Source organism: Microchirus variegatus (genome assembly GCF_963457635.1).
Source record: "Microchirus variegatus genome assembly, chromosome: 15".
NCBI classification, from domain to species: domain Eukaryota; kingdom Metazoa; phylum Chordata; class Actinopteri; order Pleuronectiformes; family Soleidae; genus Microchirus; species Microchirus variegatus.
Window position 1 is genome coordinate 24,531,166 of NC_139816.1, and position 27,393 is coordinate 24,558,558.

At 45.1% G+C, this 27,393-nt stretch overlaps 1 protein-coding gene across 1 annotated transcript; it reads right to left on the reverse strand.

Moving 5' to 3' along the window:
* Nucleotides 1-259: 259 nt before the first annotated feature.
* Nucleotides 260-26,127, reverse strand: LOC310937724 (piezo-type mechanosensitive ion channel component 2-like). Its single transcript, XM_083902056.1, is given in 54 exon segments — nucleotides 260-1,576; nucleotides 1,907-2,048; nucleotides 2,131-2,344; nucleotides 2,417-2,496; nucleotides 2,621-2,737; nucleotides 2,815-2,981; nucleotides 3,059-3,151; nucleotides 3,613-3,801; nucleotides 3,902-4,049; nucleotides 4,610-4,768; nucleotides 4,885-5,011; nucleotides 5,096-5,183; nucleotides 6,064-6,211; nucleotides 6,548-6,647; nucleotides 6,749-6,929; nucleotides 8,101-8,283; nucleotides 8,364-8,520; nucleotides 8,697-8,798; nucleotides 8,868-9,140; nucleotides 9,233-9,684; nucleotides 9,768-9,934; nucleotides 10,026-10,103; nucleotides 12,361-12,496; nucleotides 12,591-12,709; nucleotides 12,789-12,854; nucleotides 12,930-13,021; nucleotides 13,181-13,270; nucleotides 13,373-13,538; nucleotides 13,676-13,772; nucleotides 14,522-14,678; nucleotides 14,765-14,851; nucleotides 14,934-15,111; nucleotides 15,195-15,296; nucleotides 15,396-15,600; nucleotides 15,673-15,873; nucleotides 16,035-16,148; nucleotides 16,225-16,401; nucleotides 16,567-16,743; nucleotides 16,745-16,789; nucleotides 16,792-17,044; nucleotides 18,101-18,195; nucleotides 19,078-19,156; nucleotides 19,238-19,386; nucleotides 19,541-19,870; nucleotides 20,071-20,456; nucleotides 20,527-20,800; nucleotides 20,879-21,026; nucleotides 21,131-21,344; nucleotides 21,481-21,697; nucleotides 22,013-22,133; nucleotides 23,400-23,442; nucleotides 23,532-23,639; nucleotides 24,436-24,525; nucleotides 25,819-26,127. Coding segments are annotated over 54 exon segments (8,247 nt in total). The 5' UTR covers nucleotides 25,883-26,127; the 3' UTR covers nucleotides 260-1,474.
* Between the last annotated feature and the right edge of the window lie 1,266 nt (nucleotides 26,128-27,393).

Here is a 27,393-nt window from a genome sequence, read left to right on the forward strand (position 1 = left end):
ACACAGGAAGACCCTCGGATGAACGACAGATGGAACAGGGGGCCAATCTCACCTGGATCTGATCTGATGACCTTCTTGCTGTGAGGCAGCTGTGCTAGCCATCACACCAGCGTGTGGCTCAAATTGCAGTATTTCACAGATTATTTTTAATTTTCAAAATGATGCAAATACATTAAATTATGACTCACTTCACTGTAAACAGATTAAAACCACAGCTTCACTAGTGATGTGATTCATTCATACTCATGACTCTGCCTCCTCTATAATAACAGCACAATTGAACAACATCACGTCTCACAGGAAGCGACTGTGTGGTCAAACACTCGATGTCTTCCTCTGGTCAGTTTATGACCTCACAATCATTTTGATCAACAAATAACAATAAAGTTCAACTTTTACTGTCACACCTTTGTTCTGTTTCCAGTCTGGGTTCTGACTCTAGACTTGGTCAGGGATTTGGACTGGATCAGGGTTCTGGTTCTGTGTGTCTTTCTTAATGGGTTAACAGTTTTGACATTACCAACACATATAACTGCACTTCCAGTCTCAGTCACCAGGAGGCAGTGTGGACTTAATATGCTGTTTCCAGTGTTACATTTCATTGTGACCAATCAGGCAGCCATTTTCAGTTACCCCCTTGTGATTGATCGTCTTCACCTTATTGATTCTGTTGATCCTGAGAAATTATATTGATTAATTTATTAACACTAACACTGAGCTAACATAGCGCTGACACTGAGCTAATGTAGTGCTAACACTGAGCTAGCATATTGCTAACACTGAGTTAATGTAGTGCTGACACTGAGCTAATGTAGCGCTGACACTGAACTCATTGGTTGTTGGTATCAGTTGACATCTGCAGTGTTGCTCTTCTGCCTGATCCTTCGTTTTTCATGTCCAATCCAAGTAGTATAGGTTAGACGTGAAGAAGACAAGTGAGTAAAGCTGTATGCAAGTCATTGAAAAGGTCCTGGAGCAGGTCCTGGAAAATTACTCCTTCAACACCAGTCACATACTTTCAGGTGATGATTATTTCCCACAGCATTTGGACAATTGTGATTTTTCAGGATTTTAAAAGTCACATTAAATAACTCCAGGCTTTCCAGGATGTGATATTTCCCTGCAATCATTCATTATCAATAATACTGTAATACTCCAACAGTCTACTAAGTGACTTTGTCCTGAGATCAATTTAGGCTTAAGTCTCAGCTTCACATCAACCAGGTAACGTTCCACTGATGTTCCAGATGATTCCAGGAATCTTTCTGTAACATTTCCTGAAATCTTTGAAGAACTGATGGTTTCTTTGTTCTTTGTGGTGATGTTTAAAAGAACATATGGAGAACATGTGCAGAACATGAGAAGAATGTCTGGTGAACACGAGAAGGTCTTGACAATGTATGGAGAACATCTGAAGAACACGGTGAGAACAATCTCTGAAGATTAAAAATTGAGGATCGTTGAAGGAGCCACGTCAGCGTCGAGTCCATTTGATCAGAGTCTCTGGAGATCGATACAGGAAGATCAGTTTGGCGTAAAGCTCCTCCTCCAACTCCAGCTCACCTGTCTCTCTCACCTGAAACAGGTCACATGTCAGACAATCGGATTACTGCAGTACAAGTAGCCAGATTATTAAAGCCTGAATCTGATGAACAAAAGAAGTAGCTTTGCAAATCATGACAATTTCTAAATACTGAAGGTGGCCCATGACCCCCGGGATTAGAAATGAGCATATAGTCAAGGGACTATGAAGGAAATGCAGTAATCAGTTTACAGAGATGATAATCTGTTTTTTAAATGTGATGCTGTAAGATTACAGAGATATTCATCGATGGTGGTGATGTAATCAGATTACAGAAATAGTCTTTGACAGTGGTGCTGTAATCAGATTAAGGGTTAAATTTACCAGGAAGATGTCGGTGCACAGTTTGAGGATGCGGTCGACACACGGAAGCTCCTCAAACATGATGGAGTGACTGATCCCGCTGAAGAATTCACGGACAAACTTTCCAATTACCAGAACCACTGACGCGTACAGACCCATGATGCTGAGACAGGTAATCAGATTTAAAGTCAGTCAAAAGTGATCTGTTTCTGTAGACATCATAAAGTCATGATGTTACTGCTTACCCATATCCAGCCAGGAAGCCCAGACTCGGAGGACTGACTTTGTCACTGAACACAAAGAGCTGAAGCCCCGCCTCCCTCTTGTCAGTCAGTGAAGTTCTGCCCTGCAGTGGCACCAGGCCGACAGTTGGTTGGTCAACAATCCACCACTCACGAATCTCTCTGGTTTGATTCATGGACCTCTCCAGAGCCAGCAGGATGTCCTTGTAGCTATCGTCTGAACAGAGAAGACACGTGATTGGATGAGAGGAATTGAAAATGAACACATGAATGTAAAGTGATGTCACACCGGGGTAAAGTTGCTCGATGGGTTTGGCGTTGGAATCACTCGGAGCTCGGAGGAAACACGGAAACACTTCCTGTATTACCCTGCAGACAAAAACATGACATGATGTTATCACTTCACTGTGTTGTCATCAGCGATGTAATCACTTCAAATTGGTTTCATGTGGGCTAATGACGGAAGTGATTAGGCCACGCCCTCTCTGCTCACACAGGAAGTGTCCTGGTCCCATTCAGCAGCTCGATCAGCTCCAGGCGGGTCTGGTTGTCCAGGTAGGTCACATGTTTACCTGACGCAAGCTCCGCCTTCGCCCCCAGACTTAGGTTCCTGTTTAACACAAACACATTTCACGTCGGTGAAATCTGGACACTTGGTCAAAGATGTGATGACCGGCTGATTCTAACCTCTGCACGGTCCAGGAAACGGTCAGGGGAAAGTGGTCCAGGTGGAGAACCTGACTCAGGTAATGTCTGCTCGGAGGACTGATGGTCCACAGAGAGTTGCTGCTGCCTTGCAGCTCCGCCACTGTCACATCCTCATGTGTGTATGCCTCCAGGAACTGTAAAGCACTCTGGGAAACACAAGGCGTGGCGTTACTGCGGGACATCACTGGACACAGAGTGAGAGTGAGAACAGGTGAGAGCTTACAGGTGTGTAACTGTACGAGTTCACCAAGGTGTTGAACTCTGTCTCTGTCAGATCTCTGAGCTGGTTCTGCTGCGCACTCATCGTGAAGATGGGCTGTAAACAACCACCGCCAGAAAACAACAACATCAACAACAATGACATCATCAACATCAACGTCATCAACAATGTCATCATCTACAAAATCAACAAGGTCATCATCAACGTCAACAAATGCATCATCAATGTCAACAACATCAACAATGTAATTATCAACAATGTTGTGATTATCGTCAACAATGACATCATCAACAACATCAATGGCATCATCAGCAACGTCAACAATGTCATCATCAACCTCAACAATGTCATCAGCGTCAACAACATTGTCACGGTAACTGGTGCTGTATTGTCAACATGATGACATCATCATTATTGACATGATGTCAGTCTAAAGAAACAGTAGTTCTCCAGATAACTTAAGGTAACACCATGGTAACTGATGCAGCATCACCAGTTACTGTGGTGATAAAATGGCTGAAAACAGTATGTGGATAACTGTTGAACAGTGAGTTGACCTGGAAGCCGCCCAGTGTGATGGTCACAGAAACATCGAGTGGTCGGTTGACGACGCCAGCCACAGATTTGATCAGCGACATGAAGAGAAGTGGGAACCACACAATACAAATTAACAAGAGAACGATGAGACCGCCCATTCCATATTTGACCACGCGCTTCTTCTTCTGACCACGAGGCTGAGGGTACCGCTGTGGACACACACACATCAACAGAGGTCAACACATCAACACAGATTAACGCAGGTCAACACATCAACACACAAACACACGCGCACACACACACACACACCTTCTCTGACTCCCTCCAGCATTTTAAGACAAAGCAGTGGGCGTAAACATCCTCAACACAGATCCATGAGGACAGAGAGAGAGTTGTGTCCGTCCACACCCAGTCCATGACTGCTCTGAGCTCAGTGAGGAAGGGGACCAGACGGAAGCTACGGAGAGAGACACACAGAGACACATGGACAGACAGACACAGAGACACATGGACAGACAGACACAGAGACACATGAACAGACAGACACAGAGACACATGGACAGACAGACACAGAGACACATGGACAGACAGACACAGAGACACATGGACACACAGACACAGAGACACACCGACAGACACAGATAGAAACACAGAGACAGACACACACAGAGACACAGAGACACACAGACAGACAGACACAGAGACACATGGACAGACACAGAGACACACAGACAGACAGACACAGAGACACATGGACAGACACAGAGACACACAGACAGACAGACACAGAGACACATGGACAGAAAGACAAACAGACACAGAGAACATTATTCCATCACTCTCATTGTGTTGACATGTATTCTGCTGAACATCCACCAGGGGGCGATAATTGTTTATTACATCAGAAACAAGACACCTGACACTGCCGTGACGTCATAGTGGGAGGGGACAGTGTGTGTGTGTGTGTGTGTGTGTGTTGTTGTTATGGTGGTGTTGGACTCAGCTGGACTCACTTACCCCTGGAACAGGAACAGGTTGAGGTAGTTGTAACTCTTTGTCAGGAAGTTTCCCAGGACTCGTGTTGGATATCCAGACCTGATCTGATATGCCGACAGTCCAAAGTAGATGCACTTGACAAAGTACCAGAGCTGAGCCACCAAGTTCTGATTGAAGCGCCTGGAGACACACACACACACACACACACACACACAGTGAGAGAGAGAGAGTTTACATTTGGACTGCAGGTGACCACGACATAGGTCAAGAGGTCAGGAGGTCAAGGAGTCAGTTACCTCTCAGTGACGGTCGGCAGGATGAAGAACATCCAGAAATGAATCCCAAAAACCAGAATCACCTGGAAAACCAACTTCCCCAAAACTGTTTTCCTCAAATACAGAGCACGGTCTATCACCATGGTACCTGCAGACAGACAGGTCAGCAGTGAGACAGGCAGACAGGCAGACAGACAGGCAGACAGGCTGACAGACAGACAGGCAGACATACCAAACTGGATGAGGACCATGACTAAAAAAGCTTCAGGAACTTGATCTTCAGACAAAGACGACGTGATGTCAGCAGCTGCTGAGTGTTTCTACAACAACACACAAACATAACATAAACAAACAAACAAAGACCCGGGTTCATGTCCCAGTCAGAACAAGTGTCTTTCAGATTCTCCTCTTGCAGACTCTAAATTGACCCTGAGTGTGAGAGTGGATGGTTGTTTGTCTCTATGTGTCTCTGTGATGGACAGGTGACGCTGCCTTTCACCCTATGCCAGCTGGAATGAAGAATGAGTGAGTGAGTGAGTGAAATACGCAAACATAAGTAAATAACCATAAAGACATTAATTGTTGATCAGGAGGTAACAAAGAAATTCATGAAATATCTTTGTTTTGATTCAAACTTTAAAGTCTCTATTTAAACGTGAGTTCAATTTTTTTTTTTTATTAAGGATACATTTTATTTTCAAACTTATTATCGATGTATTAATGAATCATTGAGGAGAGGAGACTGACATCACTGTGTTCAGTCCTGGACATCGAGACACTAATGACTGTGTGGACTGTGGAGCTGTGACCGTTTGATGACCTGAGACCTGCTGTCACTTCACCACTGATGAACACATGAATTAAACTATCTGTTCATAATGTTATTGATAAATGTGATGAATTAGTTGAATTGAGTTATAAAACTACTTTTAAACGTTTTTGTTATTGTTCCTAATAATATGATCATGAGTCTGCAGGTTTATTTTAATATTTTATTATAATTATATTAATTATAATAGTAACTTACGATAGCTTTGTTTGTAAACCACCTTAAAAATTTAAACCAAAATACAAAGCATGACAGTGACACCAGCATGGAGCCAAAGGGGCAGGGCTATATGAAGTGCTTATAAACATCCATGGTTGTAACGTAGATAAAATCAAACTTTATTCAAATGAGCACAAAGAATAAAAACTCACTCCAAACGCCCAGAAACCAAAGACGATGATGATGAAGTCAACGGTGTCTGCGAGAAACATGAGGACGTAGACGTCTGTGACTGCGCTGTATTCTGGCTGAACCAGAGCTCTGAAGAAGAGACACACGGGACGGTACACAGACACACACCTGACACACACACAGAGACCCAGGGAGAGAGAGAAACATACAGACAGACACACAGGAACGCACAGTCACACATATATACACACACACACACATACAGAGACAGAGAGAGACACACACACAGAGAGAATAACAGACAGAAACACACACACACATACACAGAGAGACACACACAGACAGAGACAGACACACACACACAGTTCCATGTGTTTATAGACAGTAGTTGTGTTGCCATAGTAACAAACGTAGGTATCAAAAGTATTGATCCGTTACAGATCCCGCCTTTGATAGTATTGATAATAAGATGGCTCTGCCCACTCCAGGTGAGCATTAACTTACCTGTTGACAGAGAAACGTTTGGCTCTGATGGAAAGTTCTCTGAGTTTCTGCAGCAAGAGGTCAAAGGTCGTGGACACCTGAGGCTGAGAGCTGACGCTACCTGAGGACACATTACAAAGCCCCGCCCACCTTAGCTCAGAAAATACAAGAATTCAAATGATCAATAGTCTGTGTCTCCTCCTGAGGTGTGTTTGATTGTACCTGCAGGAGAGCGCAATTGGGTGGAGCTAGATCGCGTTCGTCTCCTGCCTCGTCGTCGCAGGGCGTTGGCTGCGTCGACCCCGCCCACAGGTGATGTACGGTCAGTGGGGGTCTCCTGGTCGTCATGGTGACCGAAAGTGTCTGGCTCCATGACAACAGTCTGGTCCCAGAGTCCATGGCACTGTGAAGAAGGAAGAAGGAGGAGGAGGAGAAGGAGCAGGAGGAGGAGAAGAGGGAGGAAGAGGAGGAACAGGAGGAGGAGAAGAGGGAGGAAGAGGAGGAACAGGAGGAGAAGAAGGAGGAGAAAAAGGAGAAGAAGGAGGAGCATTAGAAGAAGGGAGTTGAGATGAATACTCAACAAAAATAAAATGCACAAACTTGAAATGGTGAACAAAAATAGAATGTCATGACATTTGCTCAGATTCTTGATGCATTTGTTTATGGAATGATTTGTTTTGCTCAAACCCTGTAGTCCAGTGTCACTTGGCCACTCCTATTGGCCAAGTGACATTCTCAGATTGAGTATTTCAACTCACAAGAGTCATGGAGCATGGCAGAGTGGTGGTCAATATGCGTGACCAGTACACATACACTCCTTATGGTCTGGTCAATAAAAGGTCACACCAAAATGTGGACTTTTGTCACTTGTCAATATGCCACAGATGTCACAAATCATGAGGGAGCGTGCCATTGGCATGCTGAGTGCTGGGTTGACAGCTGTGGCAACTCAACTGAATGAAGCCGTATTCACCAGACATGTCACCTATCGAACACCTTTGGGATGTTCTGGATAGGCGTGTCCGCCAGCGGGTTCCAGTTCCAGTTCCCCAGAACAGCCGCCAACTTCAAGTGGCTCTGCAGGAGGAATGGGAGAACATCCCCCAGGCCACGATCGACAACCTGGTGATGTCCATGTGTCGCCGGTGTACCGCTCTGCATGAGGCTCATGGTGGACATGGTGGTTATTGAAGTTTGTGAACTTGGATCATTGATCCCCATTGTGTTCTTCCTGCCATTACTCCAGGACTTTTGTTTTGAAATTGATCCAAATGCTCGTAAATTAAAGCCACTTTATTGATAAAGTTGTACTGTTTTTTTGGATAGTTACTCTGTTTTGTCACATAACAATAACTACAAGTTTTTCTTTGTGCCTTTATATTTTTGTTGAGTGTATTTTGTAAGTTTAAGTTCTATCCATCTATATTTGTATATACGTATCTATATACAGACATAGCTATATACAGTATATTATAATACTGTTTTTATTGTCAGCGTTATGTACAAACTAAAATGTATCAATCTAAAACAACGAGCAGTCTATCTCTAACACTTTAGTGTAGCTGTAGCATTACCTTTAGCGTAGCTCTGTGGTAGAAGAGCACCAGCAGCTGTAGAAGGTCATACAGAACGTAACCTTCTTTCTTCTCCACTCCCAGAATGTTTGGGGGATGGAACGGTTTGGAACGGTCCACCTCCAGTTTTTGGTTAAATGGAAAGAAACCAAACTGGAAGAAATACTTAATGACGATGGTGACCTGTCGATAGAAAATCAATCACCTTTATTGATCAGTACTAGTTATACACAGGTATGGATTATAAATAAAGGAGACAGGACCTCTGTGTAGATGATGGCCGTCATCCAGAAGGTTTTACTCGGTCGAGGGACAGACAACATGGCCCACAGAAACACCAGAACAGGAAGCACCAGCGTGAGACAACTGGCCGACACCATGTGGTTCAATACAATGACCAGGTAACACACTGTCTCTGACCTGCACATGAGGAGGCAGAGCTTCAGGCTCGGACTTCAATCTGGTCATAAAGGTTATTCAACAACTTACAGAAAATGAAATGTGAAACGAGAAGTTCAGTGTGGTCTAAACAAATGATCACCTGACCTGATAGATGATCAGCTGACCTGACAGACAGTCACCTGTTAGGTGTTTACCTGGCTGCTAGGATGTTCCAGAGGGAGTAGCACAGCTGCAGCAGCTGTGGTTGGTTGTCATAGAAAAAGTCGGACGCCTCCAGCTCGTCATTGTAGAATGTTCTGGAACACAGAGAAACGGTGTGAAGTGGTCATCAAGTGTGACTGACTTTGATAACTCACCTGTCTTACCTGTTCCTCAGCAGCTCACTGGCCGTCAGCTCCTGAGTGCGAGGCACCAGTAGACAGGAAGTGGTGACTGAGTCAGACAGGAAGTCACAGATCTCCCCTGACGCTGCCTCCCCCCTCCCGTCCCTCTCTTTCCCTCTGTCCTCAGCCTGAAGATCCAGCCCAAGAGCAGTGCTGTAAGAAGGGGGGAGGATGAGAGAGGAGGTGGAGGAGGCACCTGTGAAGGTGTGTGTCCACTGTGTGTCAACAGGAAGTGGTTCGCTCTTGTCGTCACCACTGGACAAACAGAAAGGAAGAGACATGTGACAACAGGTCAACTCGTCCTCACATCAGCTGATCATTGATTATGTTGATACTGGAGGACGAACCTTTGTGTCTCACTCCACTCCTCTTCCTCTGATGAAGACGAGTCCACCCAGTCCATCCGAGACAGTTTGGGTCGAGGTCTTTGGCTGGTTTTAGAGATGATATGTTTAGGTGCGGGTTCTGCTGAGTCTTGTGGTTGATAAAGACTTGTTGCTCCTGGTCCTGGTTCTGTCTTTGAACCACATACACAGTCTCTTTCTACAGTCGCCTCCAGTTCCGGTTCAGATTCTGGTTCACCTGGATCGTCTTCTCTTGGTTCTCTCTCTTGACCGCTTTCAATATGTGAATCTGCTGGACCACCTGCTCCTGAGTCTGGGTCTAGTTCTTCATCTGTATCAGGACTCACTCCCTCTTCATGTGTCTCATCCCGGCAGTCCAGACCGGACTCTCTGGACGCCTTCATTATCTGCTCCTGGTAGTAAATGTTGATGGCCTCTCTGCTCGGTAAATGACCCTGATCACATGACCACAGAGGAAAACAGTGAAGTGGATCAACCCTCTTTGGTTTGGTTCACAACTGTGAGGACACTTGTGTACCTGTTTAGCCTGGTGTGTTAGCATGCAGTGCTCAATTCTCAGGACGGTGGAGATGTCGATGTGTTCCTGACAAAGACCACTGAGCCACCGGGTCAGAGAGTCCAGCAGAGCCGACAGCAGAACCCAGCAGAACCGCAGCGTGTTGGAGAACCGGTGAAGAACTGTCTCTGAAACATCATCACCATCACCTTCATCATCATGATCATCATCACCATCATCACTTCACTGTGACAGGTGAGTCAGTCTGACACCTCCTACCTGTTCCCTCCTCTTTCGCCTCCGCTTCTCCTTCCTCCTCCTCCTGCTCTTCCTCCTCCATCACCTCTATGACACCACCTGTTGGACAAACAGTATTTTTAGAGTATAGAGTCACACCTTCATCATATGATGATGAAGATCAAACTCTGGGAATCTTGAATTTGATTTAGCACAACTCTAACTTACAAGTTTGTCTCACAAAATAATATTAGTTGATGGAACTTTTTAAAAACTGGACATCTTTTGTTGGGCTGAAAACTCAAAAATTGATTGCAGTAAGTTGCCTTGAAATTTTGAGTTTTCTCAACTTTCGTCAACAGTGTACCTGATTCAGCTCAGAGTGATTGCTACTCCTGTCTCCTCCGTGGCTACCTGCAGTTCAGTGACTCTGATTATTCTTTCACTGAGTGGGTACAAGACTGAGTCTCACGGACTCAGTTACTCACCAGTGTTCAGGTTTGGTTTGGTAACCTCCAATACCAGAGACTGTTGCAGCGGCCACCATTGTTCCTGCACATGAGCTCAATAAAGTTTGTTACCAATGATACCTGCGACCATTGTGCTGCTATTGGGTCCAAATCACACCCATTACAGGGCAGGGACTTATTGATATTCAGGAAAAGATCGCCTCCTTCTGACTGACAAACAGCTTTTCCTCCTACAACCAGTGTGGTTGTGGACTTATGCAGCCTTACACTGTTCTACAGCTCGGTACTGCAGAGGCATGGCCCATTATAAAGGCTAAAGGGGAACATCAGTGAGTCCCCGGGTATGTGGTTATTCGAGGAACCATTCTTCAGTGACTTCATCGGGACACAATCTCTACAGTCTGCCAGTCTAAAAGCCAACCTCAGAGTGACGGGTTGCACCAAGCTGGGCCACCTTATCAGGATAACCTCTGCCAGGCTCATTAATAGAGTGGTGGAGGAAGTCTATGTGCTTCCTTACCACAACCACGTCAAGCAGCTACAAGAGACAACGACTTCTGTGACTCATGAACGGAGGGCAGTGAGTACATTTTTCCCTCCCTGTCAATCTCCCCAGCTGTGGGGGCGTGGAAGGAGGGAGGTCGTCCCTCCGTCTGTCCTTCCCAACTCCTCACCTGAATAAATGTCATGCTGGAGGGAAGAAGAAAGCCATCTACCAGGTCTGTGTAAAGGTTTTGAACATGAACTTTTTGGTAGGCTAAAGGAGTCAAGGTGGACTGTGTTTTTTGGCCCAAACGCTTCTACGGAATGCAGATCCCTGTACAAGTGGACAAGTGGAGCGCAGTCCTCCAATGGAGGATTGCACAGGGTGCAATAGCTACGAACAGATACAGAGCACATCTAAATCCAGGGCTGGGGGAGGATTTTGGGTTCTGTCTTCCACATTTATTTGTTCAATGCTCCCGTTTAAAACCACTTTTTGATGTGTTGAAGATGTGGTTCCACGGACTTGGGCATGGGCGAAGCTAGCCTCTTTTTAGTTTGTAAATTGAGACTCAACTCCCCCTAAAATTTGGAGTAAGAAATGTTGTTATTGAGTCTTTGATAAGCTTAGATAATGTGCAAAACATACTCTGTAGTTTATATATATTTTTTTTTAATGAAAATGAAAACACCCCCGCCTAACAAATGGTATCATCCTCTTCGGACGTTACGTTCTCTGTACCTGCACGGCTGCACCGCAGATTCAGCAGGTAAGAGACTAGGTACCGTCCATAATGACCTAAAGTAGCAGGTAATATACTGTAAACCAGCTATATGTATGTTGTATCAAATTAATTTTATTTACTGGTTTATAATAAGTTAACGGTCAGGAAAACGAGCTGAGTGATGAAGGTTTTGTGTTTTTTACTGGTTAGTTGAACCAATGTTAAAATGTGATGACTTTTTGGCATTAAAGCAAGTTTCAAAGATTTGTTTGTGTCCTTCAGGTCAGTTTTTCCTTAAAATAGGATGCTCTTCTCTCACAAATGTCATTGATGGTGCATTCATTGTTTGGACCTAAATACTGTCCAAAGAAAAAAGCTGTCCAGACACTCATGAACCTTTTATCTGGCATGACGAGAAAGAACAGGGAACAGGGTGTTTGTACTATTGAGCCAGTGCTGATTCTAGAAGGACTGATTAAAGCCAGACTAAGGGTGGTATGGCAGAAAATGTTGAGATTTTTTTGTCACACATGGGCATTGGGTGGGGTTTTATGTAATGTGGGGAGGTTATTATAAGTTAATTCTAAATTTCTACGTTTTTTATTTTCATATAGATTTTTTCACCTTGTGTTGAGTGACAATTTTGTTTTTTCCTTGAAGCGACCAAATAAAGAGACTTTGAAAACCAAATATCCTCACCTCCTCTATCCACCTCCTCACGTCCTCCGTCCTCGTCCTTCCTCCCGACAGAAGTCGTCTTCTCGCGGCGTTTCCTCTGGTTGTGGCGAGCTCTCATGGCGGTTCTGGAGTCTGTGATCCAGGCGTGATAGACAAACTGCCAAACACGGTGAAGACAAAGACGAAGACGACACAGATGAATACATCACTGTTTGTAAACATGGACATGGTTGAAAACTCTGTGGACTCACCTGGAAGGCTGACTTCTCAGGAGGCTCCTGCTTCTCCCTTTTGTCCTCCTCCTTCTTCTCGTCCTCCTCGTCTTCCTCACTGTCCGTCTCAAATAGGTAGTAGTCTCCGCTCCTCACCACTGCAGAGACGCAGAGTGATGACATCATTCTAACACAGGGCTGTGATTGGTGTACGTGATGATGTCATAGGTCACTCACTGGATGTGTGGTTGACCCACGGTCTCCACCATCGCTTCTGTCGCTGACTCTTCCTCTGTTCTTGATCTGAAATCAGACATTTTAAAGAAAACGGCTAGGTGTCCCCGGTCTGTAACCATGACAACACCTTTGTTTACTCACCGTCATGGCCGCTGCCATTGTCCTGGTTTAAACTCAACATTTTCTCTTTTCCTCTGCGAAACTTCTGCTGTCGAGACTTTATTCTCTCCATCCTGAAACCAACACAGGTCACGGGTAAGATCAGGTTTGAGAACCAGGTCCAGGACCAGAACCTGGTTCATCCCAGGACCTGGACCTGGGTCATTGCAGTACAGCAGTGGTCCTGATCCCAGTCTGAACATAACCGGCACTTCAACGTGTCCATGTCTTACTGTCTCTTCAGCAGGTCCATGGACGTCTTCTCTACCTCCAGTCTTGCTCTAACAGCTTTCACTGTGGACGCCTGAAAGAGCTCTGCCCCCCTGCAACACACACACCATTAACACAGCTGTGTGTGTGTGTCAGTGTGTGTACCTGGAGGCCAGAAGGTGTGTGTGTGTATGTGTATGTGTGTGTGTGTGTACCTGGAGGCCAGCAGTTGTGTGTTCCTCAGGTCCAGAACCACATACAGGAAGTAGTGACTCCTGAAAACTCGGCGCTGTAACAACAGGAAACAGAAGCAGACGCCATCCCAGATGATACCGGCCTCGTCGCTTGGCAACTCGCACTGTTTACTGCTCTGCTGCTCCGCTGAAAGACAGACAGAGAGACAGACAGGTGTAGAAACAGACTGACAGAGAGAGAGAGACAGACAGGTGTAGATACAGACAGACAGAGAGAGAGAGACAGAGAGGTGCAGAAACAGACAGACAGGCAGCTTTACTGACGTTTGGTGTATCCTTTGATGGTACAGGCCAGACTGAAGAGCTGGATCAACCAACAGTGCTTCAACACAAGAGATTTAATGAAACCACAGGCCAGGATCTACACAGGAACAGCGGGACAGAGAGAGAGAGAGAGAGAGAGAGACAGCTCTGTCAGTGTGAAACATCTTCAAATCAAGTCCAAGGGTGAATTCCAATTCCTTGCTTAACCCTCAATCTCAAAAATGCACGCTCCCTCTAGTGCAAGTGCTGTCCCGATTCTCAGAAAAATTAAGTTGAGGGTCGAAAACAGCGAAGCGAGTGCGACACAAATTAAGTATTTTCTTTGTTAATAGAGATATAAAAATGATGAAAACCATTGTATTATCTTAGTTTAGGACCATATTATGGATTACTGACGTCATTGTTGCGTAACATTTATTTTTATTTTACGATCTTTCTTCTGTGGTGTGTGGTAAATGTCAGCTGAATATGTCCGTGGTTGTGGTATTTGTATGAATATCATCTTATAACTAACTGACAACCTAATAACTTGACTGAAATAAAATAATAAATAAATAATCGTGACGTAAATGTGTCCTTTTTCTTCTTTTTTGGAGTTGACAGACTGGACGCAGCTTTCACGTTATTCTGCATTTAAGGGGTGTTCCATTTCTAAGTGACAACATAACACTCAACACTTGGTTTTGAGGGCCAGTTAAGATAAGGGTTGAGCTTGAGGGTTAAGATAGGAATTGGAATTGGCCCCAAATCATCTACTTGTCTTCACTTGTCAACAACTGAAACACCTGAGGTGGTTTAGCTCTGTGAATGATTAGACTCAGTAAATGTGACGAAGAAGCTTCTCACCGACAGAATGTTCTTCATGGTGATAACAAACACGTTGTAGCCAATCAGACAGTCCCAGTAAACCAGAATAGATTTGACTGGTTTCAGTAGCAAGTCTCCGCCCACCAACAGGAAGTAGAAACAGGCCACCAGGTAACCCATACAGAAGACACTGATCCTGAGGGACAGCAGCACACAGCTCTTAAAAAAATAACCAAACCCTGTACCATGTTACCTGTAGTACCTGTAGCTCCGCCCACTCACCTGGTGGTCCCTGTGATGAAGATGATGGTGAGTACAAACCAGAACATGTAGCTGAAAATGATGACCTTCATCATGTCCAAGTAAGACCTGGAAGGACAAGTAGACAGACAAATAGACAGATGGACAGGGAGACAGACAGGTGGACAGATGGGGGCAAGGTGGGGCTTACCGGCACAGCATGAAATCAGGGACCGTGTTTAGACGTAATTGTCTGATGACATCACAGATCTGACCATCCTCTTCGTCCAGTTCGCTGTTTTCTCCTGCAAGGACCTGAACTGTCGGTTGAAGCTCCTCCTCAAACACCTGCAGCTGCAGCGACGCCCCAAAGAGGAGCAGGAAGTCATCTGACGGTAAACAAACAAACACACGTCTGTTTACTGCTATCATCATGTGATATCTGATGATGACGATGATGATGATGTCATACAGAGGAGGAAGATGGGGTTTGGTGGAGTCAGGTGATCAGGGAGAAAAAGCCATTTCACCACGTTAGAGTCCATGTTAGAAGACGGAGGTCTCCACGGATAATCTGAAAATAAAACACATTTAAAACTTTGAAACAACTCAAATTTAGAGATTTGATCTATTTCTCAGATTATTGAGAAATATAATCTCAATGTATTTATACCTTTACAGGCCGCAGGAGGAAATCCCATACACAACAGGTACTGCAAACACAACAGCCCCGACAGGAAGTAGCAGTATTTGGGCCACACTGTGGCAATGCTCCTCCTCCTGCGATGTGATAGGACCGTAATGAGGCCAAGGGCGTGACCCACGGCAAACAGATCCATCCGCTGACCAATAACGTTGACAGCCAACAGGAAACAGGTCTGAAGGAGAATTTGAGAATGTTTTAGTCTCAAGTCCAGAGCTCCAGTCCAAAGCTCCAGTCCAGAACTCACCTCTAGTCCAAACTTGTAGAAGAAGTAGTTGAGGAAGTATTTGACACAGCTGAGCACGTTGTTGTCCAGCTGTTGCCTGGTTATGTCTTGAAACAGCATTCTGGTGGGGGGCGGGACTTTGTTATGGCGGAGGCGGTAAAGCTCCTGGTGTCTGTAAACGGTCACTTCAAACGCTAACAGCGCTAACATCATCAGGTTGTGCTGTAAAGACAAAGACACAAGTTATAATGTGACTTCGTTATCAGAGACAACAGGACAAACATGTTACAATGTGTCTTTGTTATCAGAGACAACAGGACAGGCATGTTACAATGTGTCTTCATTATCAGAGACAACAGGACAAACATCATCAGCTCACTCACTCTCAGGTAGTCAAGCAGTTTTCCATCCGTCTTACGAAGCCCCACCCACTGGGCAGGGTCAACTGGACCAGAGTATAAAACAGAGGTAGACAGGTCGATGCTGGAGTTGTCTGGCTATGAAGAGATAGACAGGTCAAAGACAGACAGAAAAACAGACAGACGGACGGACAGACAGGCAGAATGATGTTACCATGCTGCAGTTGGAGGAGTATTTGATTGGCTGAACGACGTTGAGTTGGTACAACATCTTACAGACGGTCACCACACAGGTCCAAACTGTACACACTCCTGACAGCAGGTGGCGCCACGGCCTGCAGGGCAGAGCCACGCCCACACAGAACACAAACAGCAGGTTAAAGACACACACCTGAAGAGAGAGACACACAGAGGGAGGGAGAGAGAGGGGTGGGTTTTAACACACACCTGCAGAGAGAGAGAGAGGGACAGGAAGACAGACAGAACAGACACAAAGACAGACAGAACACACACAAGGACAGACAGAACAGACAATGAGATGGACAGCGACTCAGACCTCCTTCACAGAAACCCAGATGATGTAGCAGGACACAAACTTCATGATATGTAGTTCCAGAAACCACCACAGGAGGCACTGTAGGCGCTGCAAGGAGAAGAGGAGGCGCAGGAACAAGACAGCGAGACGATCTACCACCAACCTCCAAGAGACCAGCACTGAGGATGAGACACCGTGAGTCTGTGTCCTGTGTCACCCTCAACACATCAGCTGTGATAATAGAATATGTTTACCTGCACTGTTGTCAAACAAGGGTTCCCTGTCAAACCCACAGGGGTAGTCCTCCTCCTCTTCCTCACACTCGTCTCCTGTCTTCACTTCTGTCTTCACCTCCGACTTCATCTCTGTCTTCACCTCTGTCTTTACTTCTGTCTTCACCTCTGTCTCCATCTGGTCTTTTCTCTTCTCTTCCTCCAGGAGAAGCTGAGGAGCTCCGCACACTGACAGGTCAACCAGGCTGCCATCAGAGTGGACCAACCTACCAAGAGAGAGACAGGTGAGAGTGAGAGACAGGCGAGAGAGAGACAGGTGAGGGAGAAAGTGAAACACAGGTGAGAGAGACAGGTGAGAGAGAGAGAGATGAGAGCGAGACAAGTGAGAGACAGGTGAGAGTAAGACAAGTGAGAGAGAGACAGGTGTGTACAGGATCTGGGATCCAGTTACAGATGTGTGGGAACTAGTTATAGCGGTCCTGGAACTAGTTACAGAGGTCTGGGAAGTAGTTACAGAGGTCTGGGAACTAATTATAGGGGTCTGGGAACTAGTTATAGAGGTCCTGGGAAGTAGTTACAGAGGTCTGGGAACTAATTATAGGGGTCTGGGAACTAGTTATAGAGGCCCTGGGAACTAGTTACAGAGGTCTGGGAAGTAGTTACATATGTCTGGGAACTAATTATAGGGGTCTGGGAACTAGTTATAGAGGTCCTGGGAACTAGTTACATAGGTCTGGGAAGTAGTTACAGAGGTCTGGGAACTAATTATAGAGGTCCTGGAACTAGTTACAGGGGTCTGGGAACTTGTTACAGAGGCCCTGGAACTAGTTATAGCAGTCCTGGAACTAGTTACATAGGTCTGGGAAGTAGCTACAGAGGTCCGGGAACAAATTATAGGGGTCTGGTAACTCGTTATAGAGGTCCTGGGAACTAGTTACATAGGTCTGGGAAGTAGTTACAGAGGTCTGGGAACTAATTATAGAGGTCCTGGAACTAGTTACAGGGGTCTGGGAACTTGTTACAGAGGCCCTGGAACTAGTTATAGCAGTCCTGGAACTGGTTACATAGGTCTGGGAAGTAGTTACAGAGGTCCGGGAACAAATTATAGGGGTCTGGTAACTCGTTATAGAGGTCCTGGGAACTAGTTACAGAGGTTTGGGAACTAGTTACAGAGGTTTGGGAACTAGTAATAGAACCTGGATTTATCCACTAGTCAGAAATGAAGATTAACCTACAGCTAACTAGTGAAGATAGAAGGTTTGAAGACTAGTTTCAATTGGACAGAAAGTGCATCTGGACACTGTCAGGACAGAAGGTGTTACCTAGTGATGGTGCTGTTGTGTGTGTCCACCACTGTCTTCAGGTCGGTCAGCTGTAAGAAGGACTCATGAAAGTAATGAAGATGGACGATACACACCTGTAGATCAAAGACAACAACAACAACGTTACTAAACAACAATGTTACAAAACAGCGTTACAAAACAACGTTACAAAACAACAATGCCACCAAAACAATATTACAAAACAACAATTACAAAATGTTACAAAACAACAAACAAAACATCAACGTTAAAAAACCATAGTCACGCAACAACGTTACAAGACAAAGTCACAAAAGAAAATGGACTGCTCTTACTGCTGGCCTCTGGAAGAAGATTACGCAGCTTGCGGAGCAGAACAGCCAGACTCAACAGCTGTCAACAGCTTCTTTCCACATGCCATTAGACTGCTGAACACTGTTCAACCATTCCTCCTTCTCTATCCTCCTCACCCACACATATACAAAGCACTATCTCCTCTTAGCTGTCTTTTACTTTAGAGTTAATTTTTTATTTGTCTTTCAGACAAAAGATCATTTATTGTACTTTTCTTATTTGTATTACATTCAAAAGTTCAGTTATTTATATTATCTACGGGATTTTTATATGAATACTTTTTTATATTTGCATATCTATTTCTTGACTGTGCATACTGCCATTTTTTATTCCTGTTGTCCTGTGTGCAATTGAAACGAAATTTTATTTTGTTGGAAATCCAAATGACAAAGTCTGTCCAAGTCTAAGTCTAAAACAACAATTTACAAAACAGCAATGCTACAGAACAACATAGTCACAAAACAATGTTACAAAACAACAACGTAACTAAACAGCATTACAAAACAACATGACAAACAACAATGTTACAAAACAACAATGTTACAAAACAACAATGTTACACAACAACATAGTCACACAACACAACACAGTGTGTGTGTGGTGATTGTGTGTGAGTGTAAGTGTGACTGTGTGAGTGTGTGTACCAGTAAGAAAGCAGCAGGAATAAAGATCCTGGTGAAAAGCCCTGAGACCGAGAACTTCTCCAAACCAATGTCCTCCAACCTAGAAAGACAAAGTCACACATGAACCAACCAATAACATCAGGTTAATTCACTAATCTGACTAAACTGTTGATCAGATTACCTATGAGTACTGAGTCCAGTATAGTAACTCCAGGTATGAGGGGATGAAGGAAACTGAAAGGTGTAGACCAGGATCAGAACCAGCATGGAGTAAACCACCACAGCTACCCAGAATCCTCTGAGCAAGGCTCGCCAGCGCTCGTAGTTCAGCTGCAGAGACACAGTCAGGCAGTCAGGCAGTCAGGCAGGCAGACAGACAGCCAGGGGGACAGACAGACAGACAGGCAGACAGGCAGAGAGTCAGGCAGAGATGAACAGGTGTTTGTGAACATAACTTATCATACATGCAGTACTGCAGTTTTACCTGGTAGAGGGCGACGCAGCACAGGAACATGACCATGTAGATTACTTTATAAAGAACAATTTTTCCTTCAAAACTGACGAAGAAGAACATTGTTCCACAGACGTAGATCCAGTATTTAATGAACATCCTGGTTACCACGGTAACCAGAGCCTCCATTTGGACTCCTCCTCCAGAGCCGCCCCCCATGAGTAGAACCTCCTCATATGACACCTCCTTCGTCTCACCCTCCACATGGACAGTGATGGTGGACAGCTGTGTCTCTGTCTCTCTGTCCTTCTTCTCAGTCATGGCTTGACGCAGCAACAGCCAGAAGGTCAGAAGACACAACAACTGCAACAGCAGGTAATCAGATCAGTTTACATAGGATTGGATTGGTTATAATCTGAATACATACAATGCCATGCATCTGAAACCATATTAGACTGTCAAATAATCAGATTAATTTTAGGGTTAATTGTATTATTCGTAATCAGATTACAGAGAATTGGGTTCGATCAGTACTATGACTGCAGTTTTACGGTATAAAGTACCTTGGAGATGAGCTCCCTGCAGGGGGCGTCTTTTTTGGGAAACAGTCCTGGGACTTCCTGAATCGGTGGGAAGCTGTAGACGTACTGCAGAATGACCAGCAGATTGCCGTAGGCAACCAGCCAGGGCGATGACATCAGCGTGTAGTGGCGACGCTCTCGCATCATCCAGAGAACACATGACCACAGCAGCAGGACGCAGGTGAGCCAGGACACGTATGTGATTGACCACGCCATCATGGCGATCAGAGCACAGATGTAACTCTGTTTGAGGAGGAAGCTGAAAGCTATGGAGGCGGCGCTGACCACACCCTCACCCGCCTCACCTGCCTCACCCCCGCACTCCTCCTCCCACTCATCTCCTTCAAACAGACAGGTCTCCAGCGTGTCTGAAACACGATGTCACACGATGTCACACGATGTCACACGATGTCAAACGATGTCAAACCATACACTCACCCGATTGGCTGAGAGAGTAGTGGGGCGTGGAGTTAACATCCAGTCCCAAAGCAGTACTCTGTGTGGGCGGGGCAAAAGAGTCTGAGGGGCTGTCATTGGTTGATGACATCTCTCTGCACTCTGGACTGTTGTGAGCCCTCCTCCACAGCTCTCTCCGCCTCTCTGCTGTGATGTCACCGCTGACCTCATCACTCAAGTTACTGGTGGAGGTGATGATGTCACTGCTCCCCCCGACTGCTGACTCCGCCCTCTCTACACCACCACCATCAATGAGCTGAAGAGCATGAGAGCGTCAGCCAATCAGAAGAGCCTACGTGACAGCCTGACAGGTCAATGAAAACCTGGTCCTCACCTGGTTCCTCCTCAGACTGGCCACCGTGTGGAGAAGCAGCAGCAGCAGCAGAGGACTGGTGAAGTGAAACCAGCTGAGCTCAGTGTTCATCTCCAGCCTCCAGGGGGCAGCGCAGTCCACCACCACCACAGGCACCAGACCAAATACACTGCAACCAAAAATCAATAATCAATCATCATATCCAGACCCAACGCACGACAGAGGAAAACGCCTTTTATCAATAATCAATAATAACATCAGGAGCAGTGTCACCTGGCTGAGGTGTAGTTGGGAGGCCACGCCTCCTGCAGTGAAGGCAGCTGGTAGCAGTAGAGAAGCAGGAAGTGGGCAGAGGAATAGACCATTGACATCACTGACACACACCTGAAGAGGAAAGGTGGGACTTGTCCTGACCACGCCCACCATGTACACAGCACCTGGAAACAAAGCAGGTAGGGGAGGGAGGAGAGGGAGGGAAACATGATACCTGGAAAGGGAGGGCAAGGGGGCGGGGCATTGAGGTAACTTTTAGTTCAACATCTGGTTTCAATGGTGACCTGTGAGTGCTTCCTCCAGGTTGCTATGGTGATCTTTGAGTGTTTTCTCCAGGTTGCTATGGTTACCTGTAAGTCCCAGTAGAGCTGTCAGCAGGATTTTCCCTCCAGTTGTTGTCATGTTTCCCACAAAGTGTCTGGTTTTACAAATCAGTGACTCCAGTTCAACCAGAAACCTGTTCCTGCTGCCTTCCTCCTCCGTCCCCTCTTCCTCCTCCTCTGTCCCCTCCTCCTCCTCCTCCTCTTCCTCTCTGAGCACAGAGTCAAACTCCTCTTCCTCCTCCTGCTGCTGCTGCTGGGGCTGAAAACATAAGGATCAGTTCATTAGAGTTTGTCTGGTTTCATGTTAACAGACAAACAAATATTAAATAGATTAAACCTGAAACCTAATCATTATAGAGTCTGTGCGCGCAGCCGTGTGTGTGTGTTTGTGTCATAACAAGGTTACAGTTATTAATCGCCGACTGAGTTACACGCTAATAGAAAACTAACCTTGTTAAGAAACTAGAGGGGGAGACTTAACAAGGTTACACCTGCTTCATTAGTGTGTGTGTGTGTGTGTGTGTGTGTGTGTGTGTGTGTGTGTGTGTGTGTGTTCTACCTGTGTGTGTGTGTCACCATGTAACCTGACAGTCAGTCTCCAGGTCACCAGACTAACTATCAACACACCAACATCTGGAAGGACCTGTCTCACTGCAGAACCTGCATCACTTCCTGTCAGACTGAGAGGGAGAGAGGATGAGAGAGAGAGAGAGAGAGAGAGAGAGAGAGAGAGAGAGAGAGAGAGAGAGAGAGAGAGAGACAGAGAGCTAGACAGAGAGAGATAATCTTCATTTATCATAATTTTAAAGGGGCCACACAGTTGCTGCACTATTGCCTTTGTTGCAAGCAGACCCAGGTTCGAGCCTCGGTTGGAACAAGGGCTTTCTGCATGGGAGTTTGCATGTTCTCCCCTTGTGTGCCTGGGTTTCCTCCTAGTTTTCCGGCTTCCTCCCGCAGTCCAAAACAAGCAATATGGGGATTAGGTAAAGTGGCTCTCTAGATTAAGGTGTGAGAGTGAATGGCTGAATGGTTGTTTGTCTCTATTGGCGCATTTGCACTAGTAGTCCTGAGTCCCTTCGTCTCGCCTCGCCTTGGCACTTTTTAGTTTGTATTTCAACTACAAAAAAAGTACCTACTCAACAACGTAGGCATCTCTCATCACTGCACGGCTGCGAGGCGAGGCAGTGGATATGCACCATATGTGTGTCCCTGTGATGGACAGGTGACCTGTTCAGGGCATGACCCCGCCTATCGCCGTATGTTGGCTGAGATTGGCACAATAGAATATCTTTAATTGTCATTGCAAAGTTCAGCGAAATTGTGTAGGATGAAGGGGTAGAAAATGGATGGATGAATTATTTTAAAGGGATAGTTCAGGTTCAGGTGTCTCAACTATTGACAACTTCTGTATCCTCCATAGAGCAAAACATGGAGCTGTAAGAAATCCTATAGTTTTATATGAATATACGACACAGATACTCTGCAACAACGGACGCACACATTTCCCAGCTATTGTTGTATGTTTACCAACAATGCCCTGCGTTGTAGTCCGCTTCCTGCATCTGCAAGACCTATGTTTTTGGCGGACCAGAGTTCACTTCTTGGTGCGGCTCACAAATGAACTGGACTTTCTGAGCAAACAAAATAGAATTGGAATTAGAGGAACTGCTGTGAATACGACATGAGAGTGACTGAGAACTCTGACTGAGACTGTGTGTGTGAGTGTGTGTACAGAGCCATGTTGACCAGACAGGGAGAACACTGTCTGAACCTCCTACTGCCACCCCCCCCCCCCACACACACACACACACACAGATCAGATGTCATGTTTCCTGTGACTCTGTGTCACTTCCTGTCTGACATGTTTATTGTAGTTATGACCAGGACTCTGCCTCCTCAGCACACTAACCCACAATGCACCTCTGTGTGTTACATGTCATTCTTACCTTACCAGGCCGAGCTGAGCAAGAGACTTCTGCCACGATGTACCTACAGACAGAAAGGTGAGCAGACAGACAGACAGGTGAGCAGAGAGACAGACAGATGGTTGAACAGACAGACGGACAGGTGAGTCTTACAGTTGTTCTCAGGCTGCAGCGTTGCCGTGGTAACCTGGAAGAAGGACTGTAGTAGGATGAAGAGGAGGCTGGAGACAAACATCGCCATCACACAGCGACTTGTGTTTCCTGAAGGGAACAACATGGTGATTAGTGCTTTTATTTTGCTGAATTTGTCTCACTTCCTGTTTGGTTTGTTGTTCAGTATTTACTTTATTTGTTTGACGTGTTGGGTATAAACATGTGACCATCATTGACCAATCAGCAGACTTTAACCACAGGTCACGTGACTTTTACCACAGGTCAAGTGTGTGCATGGGTCCAAAAACATGCAGATTTAGGTAAATTGGACACTCTAAATTGACTGTGAGTGTGGACAGTTGTTTGTCGCTATGTGTCCCTGTGATGGACAGGTGACCTGTCCAGGGTGTGAACCCGCCTCTCTGTCAACTGGGATGTGCACCAGCCAATGGAGGATAAAGCAGTAGACAAAGAATGAATGAATGGAGTTTGATTGAAGATGACCAGGGTAGTTACTTATCTGTGTCTGTTCCCAGGATTTGAACCAGCAACCCTCCAGTTACAAGCCCAGTACCTTTCCTATTGACCATGGGCTGTCCGTGTGACCTCACAAAGATGACACACTGTGGGACCAGAGGTCCTAACTCTGTGTATGTGTGTGTCACATATCCTGTCCACTCCAGGGACAACCTCATTGTCTCTGTTTCCTCAGGAAACGAACATCCTACGTCTGTGTGAGTGTTTGTGTGTGTGTGCCGTTGTGTAGCAGGTCTGGTCTGGTTTCATTGTGTCAGAATGACATCATCACTATGTAACGTATAATTAATATGATATCATCAGTGAAACATGTGACAATGAATTAATCAATGTGATTATTATTCAGATATAGGTATATTATTCATACCTGTGTTGGGGGAGGGGTCAGGGAGCAGCGGCACCAGCAGCAGCAGGAGAACGTAGACCAGAGAGAATCCATTGTACCGCAACACACAAGCTGTGAACACATGAACACGGTGATGAACACGGTGAAGAACACTGTGAAGAACACGGTGAAGAACACTGTGAAGAACACAGTGAAGAACACGGTGAAGAACACGGTGAAGAACACTGTGATGAACACTGTAAAGAACACGGTGAAGAACACGGTGAAGAACACTGTGAAGAACACGGTGAAGAACACGGTGAAGAACACTGTGATGAACACTGTGATGAACACTGTGAAGAACACTGTTATGAACACTGTGAAGAACACGGTGAAGAACACGGTGAAGAACACTGTGAAGAACACGGTGAAGAACACGGTGAAGAACACTGTGATGAACACATGAACACTGTGAGGTTACTCGTGTGCGACCCTTATATTCTTCCCCGCAACAGACACATGGTTCCACTTCTTCAGGTCACATCTGGTTTTCAGAGAGAGAGAGAGAGAGAGAGAGAGAGAGAGAGAGAGAGAGAGAGCGAGAGAGAGAGTGTGTATGTGTGTGTGTGTGTGGGTGGTTAGCAGTGTCAACACACACACACACACACACACACACACAGACACACACAGACACACACAGACACACACACACACACACCCCCCCCCACACACACACACACACACACACACACACACACACACACACACACACACACACACACACACACCTCCCCCTCCTGGAATGTGAGGCACTTTAAAGGGAAATTCCAGCTAAATGTTAAAGTCAGTCCTGGACACTTTAGATTAGAATAAATATACATAAAGCTTAGTTCAGTTCTAATGCTTGTGATGAAATGCGGAATGTTTTCAGATCAGTTCAGTCAGATCAGATCAGACCAGATCAGTTCAGTTCAGTTCAGTTCAGTTCAGTTCAGTTTGATCAGATCAGATCAGATCAGATCAAATCAGATCAGTTCAGATCAGATCAGATCAGGCCTGATGTTTGTGATGAAAAGCTGAATGTTGTTGTTTACTTTGTTGCTCTCATTCAAATCACAACAGTCATTTATGACCAAGATGGCTGTGGATCTGGTTCTGGTCTGAAGACTGAGAACCACAAAAATCTGTCTTGACTATTTGTCTGGTTCTGGTTCTGGTCTGAAGACTGAGAACCACAACAGTCTGTCTGCTTCAGGACTATTAGACTAGTCTGGTTCTGGTTCCGGTCTGAAGACTGAGAACCACAACAGTCTGTCTGCTTCAGGACTATAAGGGTAGTCTGGTTCTGGTTCTGGTCTGAAGACTGAGAACCACAATACCTGGTCTGGCTTAGGATTCTGAGTCTGGTTCTGGTTCTGGTCTTACCTGCAGTCAAAGTGAGGGGCAGTAGGACCCTGAGGACCAAACCTGCAGCCACTTCTGATGACATCCTTTATTGGTCCAGAGCTAAACCCAGTCCTGGTTCTGGATCCACTTCCACCTCAGAGCTCCACGTGTCTTCATGGTGAAAAAAGAAAATAATTTATTTACATGTTTTCTATCCATGAACTTTTCCACTCCTTCTTTTTCTTCTTCTCTTCTTTTTTCTTCTTTTTCTTTCTTCTCTTTTTTCTTCTTCTTTTTTGTCTTCTCTTCTTTTTCTTCTTCTCTTCTTTAGCAGTTTTCCAGTAGAACGTAAAAGTATCACTCTTCTTCTCTTGTTTGTTCCTTTTTTCTATGCTGAAAAACACCGTCGTTCTGGAACTCCTCTCTCTCTCTCTCTCTCTCTCTCTCTCTCTCTCTCTAAACTCCGCCCACCACATGAGTGACGGCTGCCTCAGCCAATCAGAGGACGTGGTAATGTTTCAAATGTTTTCTGCACTTCTGAAAACTAAACAACGTTTTCTTTGTTTAAAAAAACATTATTTTGACGATTTGCATATCTTCATTAATTCATTCAATTATTCATTTATTATTTACCACTTGATGTCCTTTAAATCAATAACGATGATTGTTTATTCTTTATTTTTAATCATAAATAGATGAATATTATAACCACTGTGTAATTGCTGTTGCAGCCTCTGGCCTTTAGGAGGCGCCACAATAATAACTAAGTTGTTTATTTGGTTTATAAAGTTTTCTTTTTTCCTACAGATTTTGAACCCATCATCCTGTTTGACTACAAATCACACAGTTCTCTGCAGGAGAATGTCTGTCTAAATCCAAACAGCTGTGTGTGTTTGTGTATGTGTGCACCCCTGGGGGCGGGATGACAGTGTTAATCTGAGGGGGCGGGGCCTGATGGGAGTAAAAACCAATAATCCATCCAAACAACAGGCTGGAGGACAAAAAGAGAGAGAGTGAAATAAAGGATAAAAGGACTGAACCTTCATCATCTTCTTCATCTTCATCACTGAGAAAAAACACACACCTGATCAGGTATTTAATGTGTGTGTGTGTGTGTGTGTGTGTGTGTGTGTGTGTGTGTGTGTGTGTGTGTGTGTGTGTGTGATGTAACTGCCTTCTGATCTGGTGTCCTTCATCCTCCTCCTCCTCTACTTGTCTGTCACAATTTGACTGGTATGAACATGAATAACACGAATAACAGATGTGAGTCTATGTTTGTTTGTTTGTTTGTTGTGTTACAGTTACATTGTTACATTGTTACATTGTTTCATGTTCATCATCAAAACTCACACACACACAGGAGTTGTTGATCCACTGCTGCCTCCATCACTAAGTCCAAATGTCTTATTTTGTCACTTCAGTGTTTGAAATCCTTTGTTCAGATTGACCTCGGTGACACAAAGTGACCACACGAGGCAGCAGTAGACCAGCAGCTCCTGTGTCCCCAAACAAACAAAACATACGGACTGTCCCTTTACACCTGTTTTAATACATATACAAATATTAATATTTAACTTTTTCCTTTTTTCTGTTTCTTCTGAATAAACACTGACT